The sequence below is a fragment of the Trichechus manatus genome, unplaced genomic scaffold (assembly GCF_000243295.1).
Source record: "Trichechus manatus latirostris isolate Lorelei unplaced genomic scaffold, TriManLat1.0 scaffold00136, whole genome shotgun sequence".
In the NCBI taxonomy this organism is placed as follows: domain Eukaryota; kingdom Metazoa; phylum Chordata; class Mammalia; order Sirenia; family Trichechidae; genus Trichechus; species Trichechus manatus.
Window position 1 is genome coordinate 388,039 of NW_004444072.1, and position 15,177 is coordinate 403,215.

At 49.0% G+C, this 15,177-nt stretch overlaps 1 protein-coding gene across 3 annotated transcripts in view; it reads right to left on the reverse strand.

Annotated features, from left to right (window-relative positions):
* Positions 1–15,177, reverse strand: part of SH3BP5 (SH3 domain binding protein 5) — an 81,658-nt gene that overhangs the window by 8,008 nt on the left and 58,473 nt on the right. For all 3 annotated transcript variants that reach the window (XM_023739515.1, XM_004385260.2, XM_023739516.1), the window contains one exon: positions 4,900–5,064. In XM_023739515.1, the coding sequence (XP_023595283.1) occupies positions 4,900–5,064 (165 nt within the window). The remainder of the gene's footprint in view (positions 1–4,899; positions 5,065–15,177) is intronic.

Here is a 15,177-nt window from a genome sequence, read left to right on the forward strand (position 1 = left end):
TGAAAAAGCCTTGTCAGGTAAGATTAAAGAGCCAAATTGGGGTGACAAGAGGGGGAGAGAAAACATGGGAAAAAGGAAAACTAGAGAAAATTCTGAAAAATTCTGATTCAATTGATGTGCGCTTTCTTTCGCTCAGGCCTCCTGGGGTTTGTAAGTAGCTGCCCTGGGCTCCTCCTGCTCCCACCTTGGGGCAGGGGCTGAGGGGCAGGCAGCTGACCAAACACCACCAGTGGGCACTCAGGAGACATCAAGACACCGGAAGAACACCAAAACTAAGACCTAGTGAAACCAGGCATAACAGCAGCCAAGACAACAGCTGTTTGGCCCCTTCCCACATCTCCTGAATTAGCTGGATGAGCACAGAAGAATCCAGGATCCAGAGGAGTCAAACTTTATATTTAAACCATTAAAACCAATTCATTCATATCAAATTCTGAAGGTCACAAAAACTCATGACCAGGAGACCAGCGTTCTGATGGAGACATTTTGTTGACCCTGTTGTCGTGGACTGAATCGTGTCCCCAAAAATATGTGTTGATTCTCTGGCCCTTGTGCCTGTGGATGTGACCCTGTTTGGAAATAAGGGGTTTTCTTTTGTTGTGTTAATGAGGTCATACCAGGGTAGGGTGGATTCTAAACCTGAGTTTATAAAAAGATCAGAACAGACACACACATACACACACGTATGCACACGTATGCACACACGGGGGGGAGACAGATGCCATGTGAGGATGGCCAGGGAACAAGGAAGGCCCGGGCTACCGACAAAGGATCAACACAACTGGGACCCTGATTTTGAACTTTTGGCCTCCAGAACTGTGAACAAATAAATTTCTGTTCTTGAGAGCCACCCACTTGTGGTATTGTATTACAGCAGCCACGAGGAAACCTGTTAATAAAAATGAGTTAAAAAAACAACTATCAGTGGCCAAAAACAAGGTATCTCAAAGGCGCATTTCGAAAGACGCAGACAGTGCTGGTTCTTTCCTCTTTCACCTAAGAGAAAGCTCAGAACAAGGCCTTCCTGGCAGGCAAGGAGAGCCATGGTCAGGCTCCTCCACTCCCTGGGGAAAGGCAGCTTCACTATCCTCAGAACCTCAGTGAGCCTGTTCAGATGGTCTTCTGATTCTTATCGCACCCCTGGGTGAGGTGGGCCCAAGAAGTCTGCTTCTCACAACATTACAGGACGGGGCGGAACTTACCCACCAGTGTTGCGGAAAGCCCTTACCAGGCCTCACATCTACCCACCCTGTCCATCTCCACTCCAGGGACCAAAGGAGAGGCTGACTCTGTGTCCCTTCCTCTCCAGCAGTACCTACTGCCGTTCGTAAACAGTTATCGCCTCTCTGTTCCAAATCACATTCCGCTTCCTCTGCCTGGTCTCTTTCAGCAGACCTGAGAGGAGCTAATTCCTGCCTCTCAGATGCCAGCCCTCCTCTCTCCAGAGGATGAAAAGACATCACCTCCCTACAAGGCTGCTTCAAGGACAAGACAGATGAGGTTAGAGGGGCCTCTGCTGTCCAACCTTCTGCAGCGAGCAGCAGGTACACAGCCCTGCCCCCAAGGAGGCCACTCTAACTGCAGGCTCAGGCAGCACCAGCCCCCAAAGCCCTCCTCACCCCCAGCTGAGCACAGAAGCCTTTCTTTGCCTCGTCGGTGGTGTCACATGTGGTCTAATAAAGAACCAGGCTCCTGGCATCATCTTTGGCCTCCTGAATATGTCAGCTGTGGCTCTAAGTGTGGCTGCACAATGCCACCATAGGAAGCCTGTGGGGGCTGGGGAGGGACACACCACTGGTCTTGGGCAACATACGTAGGGACCTCAGTGTTCTCCCGCTGTGCCTGGGGGAGACTGTTCAGCCCAAATTCCTGCCCCCTCCCTAAGACAGCCCTGGGCCTTTCTGAGCTCTGGATCTTCTTTTACTAGACTCTAAGTAGTACTTGGAAACCCTGGTGGCATAGTGGTTAAGAGCTACGGCTGCTAACCAAAAGGTCGGCAGTTCGAATCCACCAGGCCTCCTTGGAAACCCGATGGGGGCAGTTCTACTCCGTCCTATAGGGTTGCTATCAGTCAGTCAGTCAGTCAGAATCGACTTGACGGCAGCAGGTAAGTAGTAGTTTGTTTGGAAGAAGGTTAAGATGAAGCTCTCTTCTCCTGAAGAAAACAGGCTTCCTGGAGCATCCAGAAGTCAGACAAGGCAGGGACATGTCTCTAGACCTTTCATCAACTACATCAACCAGCACGTAGCAAGTCAAGCATGCCAGTCCCATGAGGCTTTGGGAAAGGGCAACATGAGCCCATTTGGGGAAATGCTAAATCCAGCTGAAGGTTCACAGCCACTTACACTATTTTGAAGCCAAACATACGTGTGTCCGGCTGCATGAAGAATTACAGTCAGCATCATCTATCACGTTCAGAGAAACTGCTCCCTGTAGGCTGTTTCTCAATGACTCAGGGGCACAGAAAGCTTTGTCACAGGCTTTGCCTCTTGCTCATGTTAGTTTTAAACTCCCATTCTCCCTCAGCAGTTCAAGGAGAAGTATTTCAGGCCTGTGGCACTGGGAAGGAAGCTGCGGAAGGAGAACAGCAGCCCAGGGTGGAAACCCCTGGCCTGTCACCCAGAATACCTACTAATCTGTATCCTTTTCACCAGGATCAAGAAAACCAAGTGAGTGGGCCCTTCCTTTGGTGGTCTCAGAAAGGGCACACATCAGATCCCCTCCCCCAGAACTCTGGAGCCCCACGTGACCTCAGGAGGCCCAAGGCCATCATGCACAGCCCCACAGGCTGTGCACTGCACAACTCCAGGAAGCACCATCCCAAAGACAGTAGTGTGAATGGTGCCCCCCGCTGTTGTACAGCGTGGATGTCTCAGGCAGCCCCTTCCCTAGGACCCGGGATCACACCCTGAGATCACCCACCATCCACTGGAACCAGCAGAAACATGTTTTTAATTTTTTAAAGAACCGATTAAGTGACTTCTGAAAGGATTTCTTACAGGCTGATTTGGATCTCCAGACTCTACAGATTCAGTAGAGAGGGCAAAAAGGAAAGGCAGGCCTTTAGCTAATTTCTTGGAGGAAAATACTCTGAATTACTATTTTGTTCCCTTTTGTCCTTTTCAGGTCAGTTAGGCGTTGGCTTATAAATTTCCAAGCTTTCGTTTTTCATGAGCTGACCCAGAAAATGTGTTCCCTGCCTGGGTTTAGCTCTAGGAGCATCAAGTCCACTAGGGGGCAGGAGGCTCAAGGCCACAAACAGCAGGCAACCAAAAGGGTCTCTGGCTTCAGAGGTAGCATCAATTCAACACGGATTTGACTTCAAGTCATTTGCGTGTCAGGCTTTCTATTTACAGAAGTATGTGGCCATCTTTAATTCTCAGATCCCCCAGGACTTGAGCCACTGTGGCTGGTGCACTGAAAAGGGAGAGACTGCTGACATTAACTCCTGACATTGCTATTCCAGCCCCACAAGCAGCCTCAAGGAGTTATCACGACCAGAAGTGCAGCCCCCACCCCCTCTATGTCACCTCTCCGTCCAGGGTCTTAACTGTGGCTGCTGAAGCCCGTGTCAGCTTACCCACCCATCTTGCAGCAAACAGCCCTACGTTAGTTTTCCAGCCACTCATGTTTTAGACATAGGCATGCGGGGGTGTGGCACAAAGGACCCAGCAGGCTGGTATTGAGGGATGCTGGGGACACAGGACTGGGCATCCCAGGAGAAGCCCAGGGGTCATGCCTGGAGGAAGGAGCCCTTGTGGTGCAAAGGGTTAAGCGCTAACGGAAAAGTTGGCAGTTCAGTTCAAACCCACCCAGTGGCTCTGTGGAAGAAAAGACCTGGCAATCTGCTTCCGTAAAGATTACAGCTAGAAGACCCTATGGGGCAGTTCTACTCTGTCGCATGGGGTCACTATGAGTTGAAAACAACTCCACAGCCACGACAACCCAACAACAACATGTGTGGAGGAGGGGGACGTAAACAGGAACATTCTGCTGACCCCTAGGAGACTCCGTAGTTAGGCAGGACCAGGGGTAACCAAGTGCCACTGAGTCACGCAGCTGTCCCTATCATTTCTGATTCTAAGCAATGTGACGGGAGAGGAGGTCATGGGGGCTGGCAAAGAGCCAACAACAACGGCATAAAACCCAGCAAGTCAAGTATCGGGTAAAATCAGACACGGTCTTCTTCCTGCTCACGTGCTGGCTGCCCAAGTCCCAGCATGGTTTGGGCTGTTCATCGGCTCTTCCCTCTGGGACTCTAAACCAAGCCAGTCCCTGGGGCTCAGTGGGGACCAACCCTGGAGAACCAACCAGTCCCTCTGGAAAGCCAAGGCCATAGTTAACACCTTCACGGATTATCTGAACCAGCAAACCTTAGGCAAGATAGAGGAGGAGCAGCTATGCCTGTCACTGGGCCACTACCGTCCATGAGTGTGGCTTGGCACAGGCCCAGCCAACGTGTGACTTTCAGTGTTTTTAGGCAACATGCCTGTGAGTCTGTCACCTCTGCTTAGGCAAAACCACCACACACAGAGCTCGCCAGAGCCCATGGGGAGACTGGGTCAGATGGACAAGGGGGGATGTGCAGGACACTCTTGCACCCCACCTACCGGCAGACACCCACATGGGCAGGTGCCCATAAGCATGCAACGCCCCACAGGCAGACTCCCGTAAGTGTGCAGACACCCACACGGGCAGATGCCCACACCGGTAGATGCCTACACCAGAAGACACCCACAGGTGGGCAGATACCCACACTGATAGACGTCTACACTGGCAGACACCCAAGGTGTGCAAACACCCAGAGGTGCACAGATACACAGACACGTGCAGGCAGTAGCAGGCGCACAGGCGCAGACATGTCCCCCCACCCCCAACACACGAGGCTGTGACTCATACCCTCTGAGTGGCGTGATTCAGCATCTCCTGCCAGGCTGAGTCGAACTGCCGCTTGTCATCCTCCAGCAGCCGCTGCTCGGCCAGGGAGATGGTCTCCTTGGCGGCACGGAGTACCTCAGTGGCCCTCTGGAAGTCCTGCGTGGCTTTCTGAGCTTCCAGCTGAGCCTGGGTGAGAAACAACGGCTGTGAGGCCTTGGGGAATGGCAGGGGCTCCCCATGGCCATCACCACCCAAAAGATGAGCTCCTCAAGGCCCACGACATGCCCCGTCCACCTCAGGCCTGACAGCAGTAGGTTCTTGCAATTGCTGGGTGGATCAATAGACCATTTCCACGATCTGGGACCCAGTGGACTAGGTAGGCATGCCAGACCTCAGTCAGGTGCAAAGATGGCAACCTGCCCTTGCGAGACAGGTATGGCCAACCTCGGCCTTTCACAGAGCAGTTCTCACTTGCTCACGACGAGGCCAGTGGTGCCCAGCACTTCCCTGCCCAGATCCACAGGTCAGCTCATGACGTGTCAGAACCAGAAAGGCTCCCGAGATGATGGTCTAGCAGCCCCATTCTAACCATGGCTCTGGGAAACCACAGGACCACGGGACCAACTCAAAATAGCACAGCTGGTTCGAATCAGACCAGACTCCAGGTCCTGCGAGTCCCAACCCAGGGCACTCACCCTGCCAGACGGGCCCCACTCAACTCGCTCTCGCCAAAACCAGCAATGGGCCAAGCATGCCGCCAGGCAGGCAGCGGGAAGGACCCAACAACACAGCCCCTGCTTTCAGAAGCGTCAGGTGGGAGAAAACATCAGTCGTAGTTGACCACACGTCTACACCTGCACTAATACTGCAGCCACACATGGCTATCGAGCATCTGAAACGTGACTACCCAAACTGAGAGTGCTGTAAGTGTAAAACACACCACACTTTAAAGACTAAAGTACAGAAAACAATACAAAATACCTCATTAATCGTTTTTATATTGATTACAGGATAAAATGATCATGTTTTGGAGATATCGGGTTTAACAGTTGCTGTCCAGTTGATTGCAACTCATGCTAGACTCCATGTCTGTCAGAGCAGAGCTGTGCTCCACTGGGTTGTCAAGGAGAAAAATCAGTGACAGGCATCTTACTTTGATTTTAAGGTCTTTCTTACCCACGAAACCAAATATTAACCACATTAACCGTAAACATTTCTGACCAAAACTTAATCCTGCTAGTGCTTTTTTCACCCAAAGTTGCTAATCTTTTCTTTCTTGTTTGAAGCTAGACTTGCTTAATTTACATTTCAAAGGTATCATGGCTGGAGGTGAGTGGACGGCCAGAGACTACCTTGTGACCTGGTATCAGTTGATCTCAGTAAAAGGGGGAGGGCAGGGTTCAATCAATCATGTTAAAACTGGTGAATGGTTGACTTTCTCTTCTCCTCCCTCCTCTTCTCTTCACAGACCTCATTGTAACTAGCCGACTTGGAGCCGTTTGGTTTTTTTTGGAATCAGGATGATCTCCTTATACGTACATAGAACAACTGCTCAGAATAAACTTTATGTTTCAATTTCTTTGAGTTTGATTATTTTTAACAGGGTTTTCAATGGCTGATATTTCTGAAGTAGATTGCCAAGCCTTTCTTCCAAGGCACCTCTGAATGAACTGGAACTTCCAACCTTTCGGTTTGCATCAGAGCGAGTTAAGGGTTTGCCACTCAGGGATTCCATATTGGGTTAAATAAAGTATACTATTTAAATTAATTTCATCTGTTCCCTTTTAGTCCTTTTAATGTGGCACAGTGGTTAAGAGCTTTGGCTGCTAACCAAAACATCGGCAGTTTGAATCCACCAGCTGCTCCTTGGAAACCCTATGGGGCAGTTCTACTCTGTCCTACAGGGCCGCTATGAGTCAACAGCAACGGGTTTGGTTTGGACTAGACAATTGAAAATTACATATGTGGCTCACACTGTATTTCTTTTAGACAGTAGACATACCCCCACAAGAGTGGGCTGGCCATGTGACAGCATCAGAAATCGGCAACAAGACACTGCTTGCTGTCACCACTCTCAGGGCAGGTCCACGTTGAATTCCCGAGCCGATGATTAACAAGTCATTTCTAAATGCTGGCCCCCAGCAACAGCCCTAGGTTGACTAGACTTATTAAGTCAGTTACATAGGCACCCACGGGGCAGCCCCTCTGACTCAGGAGGGGAGGAACAACAGGGACCCACACCCATCACCAGAGCAATTCTCACATGACTTAGAGGAAGTCCTCAGAAACCACAGGCTGAGGACACTTCGAGAAGACGCAAAAGGGGAAAATTCCAGATTTGGAGCACACAAGCCCCCCGGGCAAGGAACAGCCTTTCAATCACATGGTAGCCACTTCCTATCTTTCAGAAGACCAAAGAAGAAATGATGCTTTTGAATGATGGTGCTGATGAAGAATATTGACTATACCATGGACTGCCAGAAGAACAAACAAATCGGTCTCAGAAGTACAGCCAGAACGTTCCTTAGAAGTGAGGATGGTGAGACTTCGTCTCATGTACTTTGGACATGTTATCAGGAGGGACCAGTCCCTGGAGAAGGACATCATGCTTGGGAAAGTAGAGGGTCAGCAAAAAAGAGGAAGACCCTCAAGGAGATGGATTGACACAGTAGCTGCAACAACAGGCTCAAACATAGCAATGACTGTGGGGATGGCACAGGACCGGGCAGTGTTTCATTCTATTGTACACAGAGTTGCTATGAGTCGGCACCTAACAACAATAACATCTTTCCGTGAAGGCAGACTGCAGACCAGACCTAGACCCTACCACCCCTGAGGTGATGGCCACCTGGTCAGGGAGATCAAGCTCCAAAAAGACTGAAATCCTTGACAACTTCAACTTCTTTGCCATGTTCTGTGGTTACCCGTAAGTTTTTCATTGGCTAATTTTTGGACGCAGATCGCCAGACCTTCTTCCTAGTCTGTCTCAACTGGACGCTCTGCTGAAACTTGGTGACCATGGGTGACCCTGCTGGTAACTGACATACAGGTGGCATAGCAACACACCAGTCACAATGGGAGGGCTCTGTCAGTTTGTACTGACAAGACAGGTGGTGGAAGCAGGCAGTACACATTTAGAAATCTGTAATGCAAAGCTGTATGCCTAAGGGCCATAAAACCTGTTGCCGTGGAGTTTGATTCTGACTCATAGTGACCCCACAGGACAGAGGAGAACTGCCCCACAAGGTTTCCAAGACTATAATCTTTATGGAAACAGACTGCCACATCTTTCTCTCGAGGAGCAGCTGCTAGGTTTGAACTGCCGACCTTTCGGTTAGCAGCCAAGCACTCACCCAATGCACCACCAGGACTCCTTCCTAAGAACCATAAAATAAAAAACAAAACAAAAAACCCACCGCCATTGAGTTAGAGGAGATACGGTAAGGGGATTTGAGAGAGAAATTGCCTCCAGTAGAGAGCATCGAGGAAGCTTCTTAAAGGAGGTTGATCCTGAACTGAGGACTGAAGGATGGGAGTGAAGTGAAAATGAGGTGTTGATGGGCGGTGAGGGGCAAGGAACAGGAGGAAGCATTTGAGGCTATGAAGACAGTAGTATGAAGCTAACATCTATAGGAGACTTGACAAAAGCTTGGATCAAATCTGTAAAAGAACTCACGGGTGGAAGCCTTGAAAGTCAGGCTAAAGCTTCAATCCGAGTGGCCCAGGGACCTCCCTGCTGTGGCCTCACAGCCACTCACCTAAGGTGTGCTACAGCCATACAATGGGCACAATGACAATGACGCCTGCCCTCTAGAGAAACGACTACCCACTGAGAAGAAAGAAGAGCATAATGTGCTCTCAGCATCCTAACTTGTACTGTACCCCACTATGCCCCCAGGCCCATGGGTGGTCCTTTCCTGTGAGAACAGCTCTTCTGGAGCCGAGATCTGCCTGGACAAGCTGCAGGGCAAGGGTGGAAGCAGGAAGACCTGTCACTTTCAAAGCTGCTCCCACTCTCCACCCAGATTATCTACAGGTTCCTAACCAACTCCAGGAGACTATTGTTAATCCCACAGGATCACAACATTTTCTACCATAAAAAAAAAAACCCATTGCCATCGAGTCGATTCAGACTCATAGCGACCCTACAGGACAGAGTAGAACTGCCCCATAGAGTTTCCAAGAAGCACCTGGTGGATTTGAACCGCCGGCCTTTTGGTTAGCAGCCGCAGCACTTAACCACTACACCACCAGAGTTTCCATTTTTAGGACTGATTGATTGATTTACTTATTTACTTATGCTAGGAATTTTTAGTATTTCAATTCAGCAACATTTAAGGAAGGACTGCGTGAATTGTGAACCTTTTCTTTCTTCAAACAATAAAGGATACATTCTCACGCAGGCTTGAACATGGCTGCCGTACCACGGGCCCAGTACCTCTTCACACCCCCTAACCTGCACCTGATGAGTTCAGAATAAGGGACCAGATGTCAACAGAGAAGAAAAAGAGGCAGCCCATTCAGAAGAACATGCTCTCTGTCACATCCCTGGTGAATTTCAGAAGTTTCAGCAGATCCTTCCACCCAGTACGGTGGCTTTGACAGTGTGCTGGCCTTGTCAGACCACACATCCTACTAACGAGAGGTTTCGTCTATACTTAACCCACAGAAACCAGATGGCATCTCTCCATCAGCCACCCACTTATTCATTCAGTACATGCTGGGCATCTGTTCTGCATGCAGTGTCTGATCTCTCCACTTTTCTTGGTAAGAGAGCCTTTATGTCTCAGGGTGAAGCAATGCGCCACTAAAGACCCTACCTTCCCACCCCCACTACAGCTAGTACCCCCTCCCCCAACCCCAACTGAATTCTAGCTAATGACATGTAAATGGACACTGAGTGAGACTTCCAGAAGGGCCACTTGGTCCTTCCACCCTTCTTCCTTCCTGCTCCCTGCAATATGAATATAATGGCTGGTACTCCAGCAGCTGTTTTAGATCATGAGGCAACCCTCTAAGGATGACGGTCCCTGCCTTGAACTGCTTACCTCCTGACTTTTTACAGGACAGAAAAATAAACTGTCCTGTTTCAGCCAGTGTTATTTGGGGATTTCCTGTTACAATCAGACAAATATAAACGTAAATGATAACACATCTTCCCCTCGACAGCAAACCTGAGAGAAGTAACTATAGCAGGACGCTACGGATCAGTCTGAGTATCTCGAACAGTTAAAAACTCCAAGGCGCTCGGCCCACAGTATCTCGACCCCTATATCATTTCACTAACATTAAGCCCAGGAAACTAAACAGCTGGAGCTTCCTAAAAAATCCCAAAGCTCAGGGCCTCTTTGTAAGGCATTTCCTGAAACTACATACACAAGGAAGGACCAGGCAGGGACACACAAAGGCAGGGACATTCTATGCCCTCCCGCCCATCCATTCAACATGTATTAAGCACCTCATGGAAACAAAACACGAGGCTAAGCTCTGGGGGAGGCTCCCACACCTAAATAAGAGGCTCCATTCAGTCAGAAACACAGACACAGTCATCACAAACTCTACTACAGGACAGGCGTGACGAGTGACAGAGGTGTAAAGTCCACAGGAATGCAGGAAGTGGGAAGAGTGATTTGTCAAAGGTTTCCCTGTTGAGGGGCGTTTGAATATTAACTGAATACAGATTGTGTGTCAGGCACCAGGCTAGGCCGTGGAAAAACAGGTGACACCAAGGCCTTACACACTTCATCTATCTGAGGAGAGCGTAACTCCGTGATTACTTCCTGGTGTTAGAACATAACAACTTCCAAAATCAGAAGCCAGATTAGCAATCCTGAAGAGAGCCATCTATCTGGTTCTCACCATCGTATGAACGATGACGCCTCGAAATCTTAGACACAAGCTAGGTAGTTTTTACCTTCAAGAACTAACAAAGGAACCAGCCCTATCACGAGTGCATTATTTGAACAAGGGCTCCTCACACTTGCTCCATCATGTGAACAAGTCATGCGGTGGTTCGCTCATACCAGAAAAACCCAATGAACAAACTAAAGAACGAGGCTCTGCTTATAATATAGCAAAGAGGAAAATGTTAGCTGAGCTTGGTTTGAGCTGTTAAACGCAACACAGAATATTTTTAAATACCTTCATGACTCATGGATACTAACGGCTTTCATGGAAGCAGCCCAATGGAGAGAATTTTAAAAGGTTGCTCATGAATGGATTTGACAGGGGGCCTTCAAAAGACACTGGCCCAGGCCAGCTGTGACTGAAGTGTGTGGGTACTCCACAAAGTATCATCAACAAAGCGGGGGATAGAGAGGCCTGCCATTGTGGAGGCTGTCAGGAGAAGAGGCAGAGGCTGCATTCATGCCCCTCCTCCCTCTGACTCGACTTCCACCCTAGCCCATAATCAGGCTCAGGAAGGAAAGACAGCGCTGGGACATCCCACAAAGGTTCGAGGCCAACAGGAGGGAGTTTACAAACCACGTAGCTCAAGTGCCTTATTCTTCAAAGGAGGGCCCAGAGAGGTGAGGTGACTTGCTCGTGGTCACACAGCTATTTAGTGGCCAGCCAGAACCAGGAAACCCTGGCCTGGGCTATCTCTGCTCGACCACGCAGTCTCTGCAACCTGGGGAATGCCAGCCCTGACCTAATCACTGGGCCACTGGACAGTGTCCCCAGAACCAATACACAGAAAGAGGAGCAGCTAGGGGGCCAAAGGCCAGGTGGGAATTCAAAACTTGCAGGACTGCTGCCTCCCACCTGTTCCCTCTGTCCTGTACCCCGTGCAGGTCTCACCAACACAATGGCCAGTTAGCTCCAGGAAGGGGGAAGGAGAGGGGCCTAGTCACGTGGCTGCCCAAAGCTGTACTCTAGCTGGTCACAGAGAGACCTCCATGACTAGACTGAACTAGTACCTGACAACTAACAGACCCACAAGATACAGATAACCAGGAAGAAGAAAATAATCACAGTAGTTACTGTTTGAGCACTTACTCTGTCTCAGATAATGTATATAAGGTGTTCTGGGTACAGTGTCTCATTTAAATCTTAAAATAACACTATGAGGTCTGTCGCATTATTATCCCTACTTTATAAGGCTCAAAGAGGTTAAATAAATTGTCCAAGATCAGATGGCTACCAAGAGTAGGGTCACACCTCAAACCCTGACCCTGAGGCTACTCTCTAAACTTCAATTAAATACACCTGCTAGGACTGCAAGGAAACCTTGGTGGCGCAGTGATTAAGAGCTACTGCTCTAACCAAAAGGTTGGCAGTTAGAATCCACCAGGCGCTCCTTGGAAACAGTATGGGGCAGTTCTACTCTGTCCTGGAGGGTCGCTATGAGTCAGAATCGACTCGACGGCAATGGGTTTGGTTTTGGGGTTTAGGACTGCAAAGTCTCGACAAAGAAAATACTGGTCACACTATGTTTGGCCTTCTTCACCCTTATCAAGGAATGGGAGTCCCTGGGTGGTGTAAACGGTTAACTTGCTCAGCTGCTAACTAAAAGGTTGGAGGTTAGAGTCTACCCAGAAGTACCTCGGAAGAAAGGTCTGGCGATCTACTTCCAAAAACCCAACCACTGAAAACCCTATGCAGCACAGTTCTACTCTGACACTCGAGGTCACCATGAGTTGGGGCTTGACTCGACAGTAATTGATTTTCTGGTTTGTTAATTGTAGAAGCTGCGTGATGAGCATATGGAGGTCTGTTTTATTAGTCTCCATACTTTGTATATAGTTGAAATTTCCTGTTAATAAAAAGTAAAAAACAAAAAAATGATCATTTCATGATTACCTACTCATGATTTTCAAGAACTATGCTGTCCACAGCAGGGACCACTAGCCACATGTTGCCATTTATGTTTAAATTAACTAAAATAAATTAAAAATTCAGTTTCTCAGTCACACTAGCCACATTTCAAGTGCTCAACAGCCACCTGTAGCTAGAGGCTCCCATACTGGATGGTGCAGATGTAGAACATATCCAACATCACAGAAAGTTCTGCCCTAATGCAGTGAATGGATTACTTAATATGGCCCTTCTAGCCATTCATGGTCTTATGACTCCCACAAAATGACTGTGTGGGAATATGCAAGTAAGGTGCTTGTGGCCTACCAAGAGGATTGGACAGCCTGCTAATAATGCAAATAAAGTGTATGGAACACTTGTGGGGGTGGGGGGGAACCATGCAAATAAGGTGTATGGAAACCTAACAAGGGGATTGGTCAGTTTTGCCATCCCTCTAGGCTTAAAGGGCCCCAATTCCAGAAGCAGAAGAAGGGGACCTCACTACCAATAAGAAGAGCCGGGAGCTGAGCACTCCTTTGGACCTAGGGTCCCTGCAACGAGAACCTCCTAGACTCAGGAGACAGAGAGAGCTGTAAAACTGGAGACAGTGAGAAGTGTGGCAGAGAAATAGAGGCAGCAGAATCAGGAGACCGGCGTAAGACGGCACGGTGGGCTTCCCGGCCCACAGAGCAAGATGATTACAGTGAGCATGCAGACCCACTGAGCAAGAAAGCTGAGAGCTTTGGGGCAAGAGGCTTGCTGGTAGAGTGGGGTGCCTCCAGACAATTATTGGCAGAGCTAAAGAGCTTTGTAACACTTGCCTGAGCAGGGCAGAGGCCAGGAAAAGGGGCTGAGGGAGAGGCCTGCCTGCGAACATGGTCAAGAAGAAGCTGTCTTGATCAAAGAACTGTATCCTGACTTGTACCTGTTACTTCTCTAATAAACCCCATAACTGTGAGTATGGTCTGTGAGTTCTGTGTGGCCATTGCAACAAATTATCGAACTCAACAGAGAAGTAGAGAGTGCTGTGGGAAGAATGGCTGGTATCAAAACTGGTAAAAAGGTTGGAGGGTGGAGGTTATGTTTGAACTCCACCTCAGAGGAATCAGCCTTGAGCTTATCTTGATCTTGATTCTCTCTCCTCCCCCTTGTGAAGTTAAAGGAGGTCTGATGCTGTCATGTCATTTTTAATCCTGTGTCTTAGTTATCCAGTGCTGCTACAACAGAAATACCACAAGTGGATAGCTTAAACAAAGAGAAATTTATTTTCTCACAGTTGAGTAGGCTAGAAGTTCAAATTCAGGGTGCCAGCTCCAGGGGAACACTTTTTCTCTCTGTCGGTTCTGAGGGAAGGTCCTTGTCATCAGTATTCCCCTGATCTAAGAGTTTCTCAGTGCAGGGACCCCGGGTCCAAAGGACTCACGCCCTCCCAGCTCCTGTTTCTTGGTGGAATGAGATCCCCCCTCCCCTAGTCTCTCTGCTCGCTTCTCTCTTTTATATCTCAAGAGACTGACTCAAGATACAACCTAATCTTGTAGACTGAGTCCTGCCTCGTTAACGTAATTGCCTCTAATCCTGTTTCACTAACATCATTAGAGATAGAATTTACAACATATAGGAAAATCACATCAGATGACAAAATGGTGGCCAATCACACAATACTGGAAATCATGGCCTAGGCAAGTTGACACACATTTTAGGGGAACACAATTCAATCCACAACACTGTGCAAACACTTAAATGAAGGCTGATAAAAACATCTCAGCCATCATCCGTAACCTCTGACTTAATTTGTGTTCATCAAACCAGCATCGTCATTCCTGCTTCATACTATAATGATATACACAAAAATCCAGCCTAATACGTGAACCTGAGGGTGACTGTGGTCAGAGACCTTGGGTGTGGGGAAGGTGCTGGGACCCAGTTTCTGGCAGAATGATCCCCACTCCCCATGGTTACCCAGGACCTCAGACTGACCAGGGGTGAGTCTGACTTAGCTTTCAGTTGGGGGCAGGGCCTCTTTTAAGATTGAGTCCACCTTTGTCTCTCTCCTGCACTAGCCCCCAGCCTGTGATCCACCTCTGGACATGGACATGCCCACCTAACCACACCCCATGGATTCCTGTTCTACTTGCATGGACTTGTCACTTCACCTCAGGTTGGCACCATCTGTGGCCCTTCAGAATCGCCCCAATTCAGCTACAAGGGGCTCCCAGGAGTTGTATTTCCCCATGGCGCAGGGTGCCTCTTGGCCCAAACCAGCTCATCCATGTAACCGTCACACACTCCTATACTACCTTCACAATTACTGGCCACTGACACAGCTGGCCAGCCAGCCACACTTGGCGGGACACATCCCATGCAGGACCCCAAATCCAATCCTTCCTGTTGCTGCGGGAACGTAACAGATGCCGAGCTTCTTCCCACCCACCCGAGCCACAAAGGGCCACCCACGCTCCTCCTCACCCCCTCTCACTCCCACACACACTCCTCCGGGCTAGATGT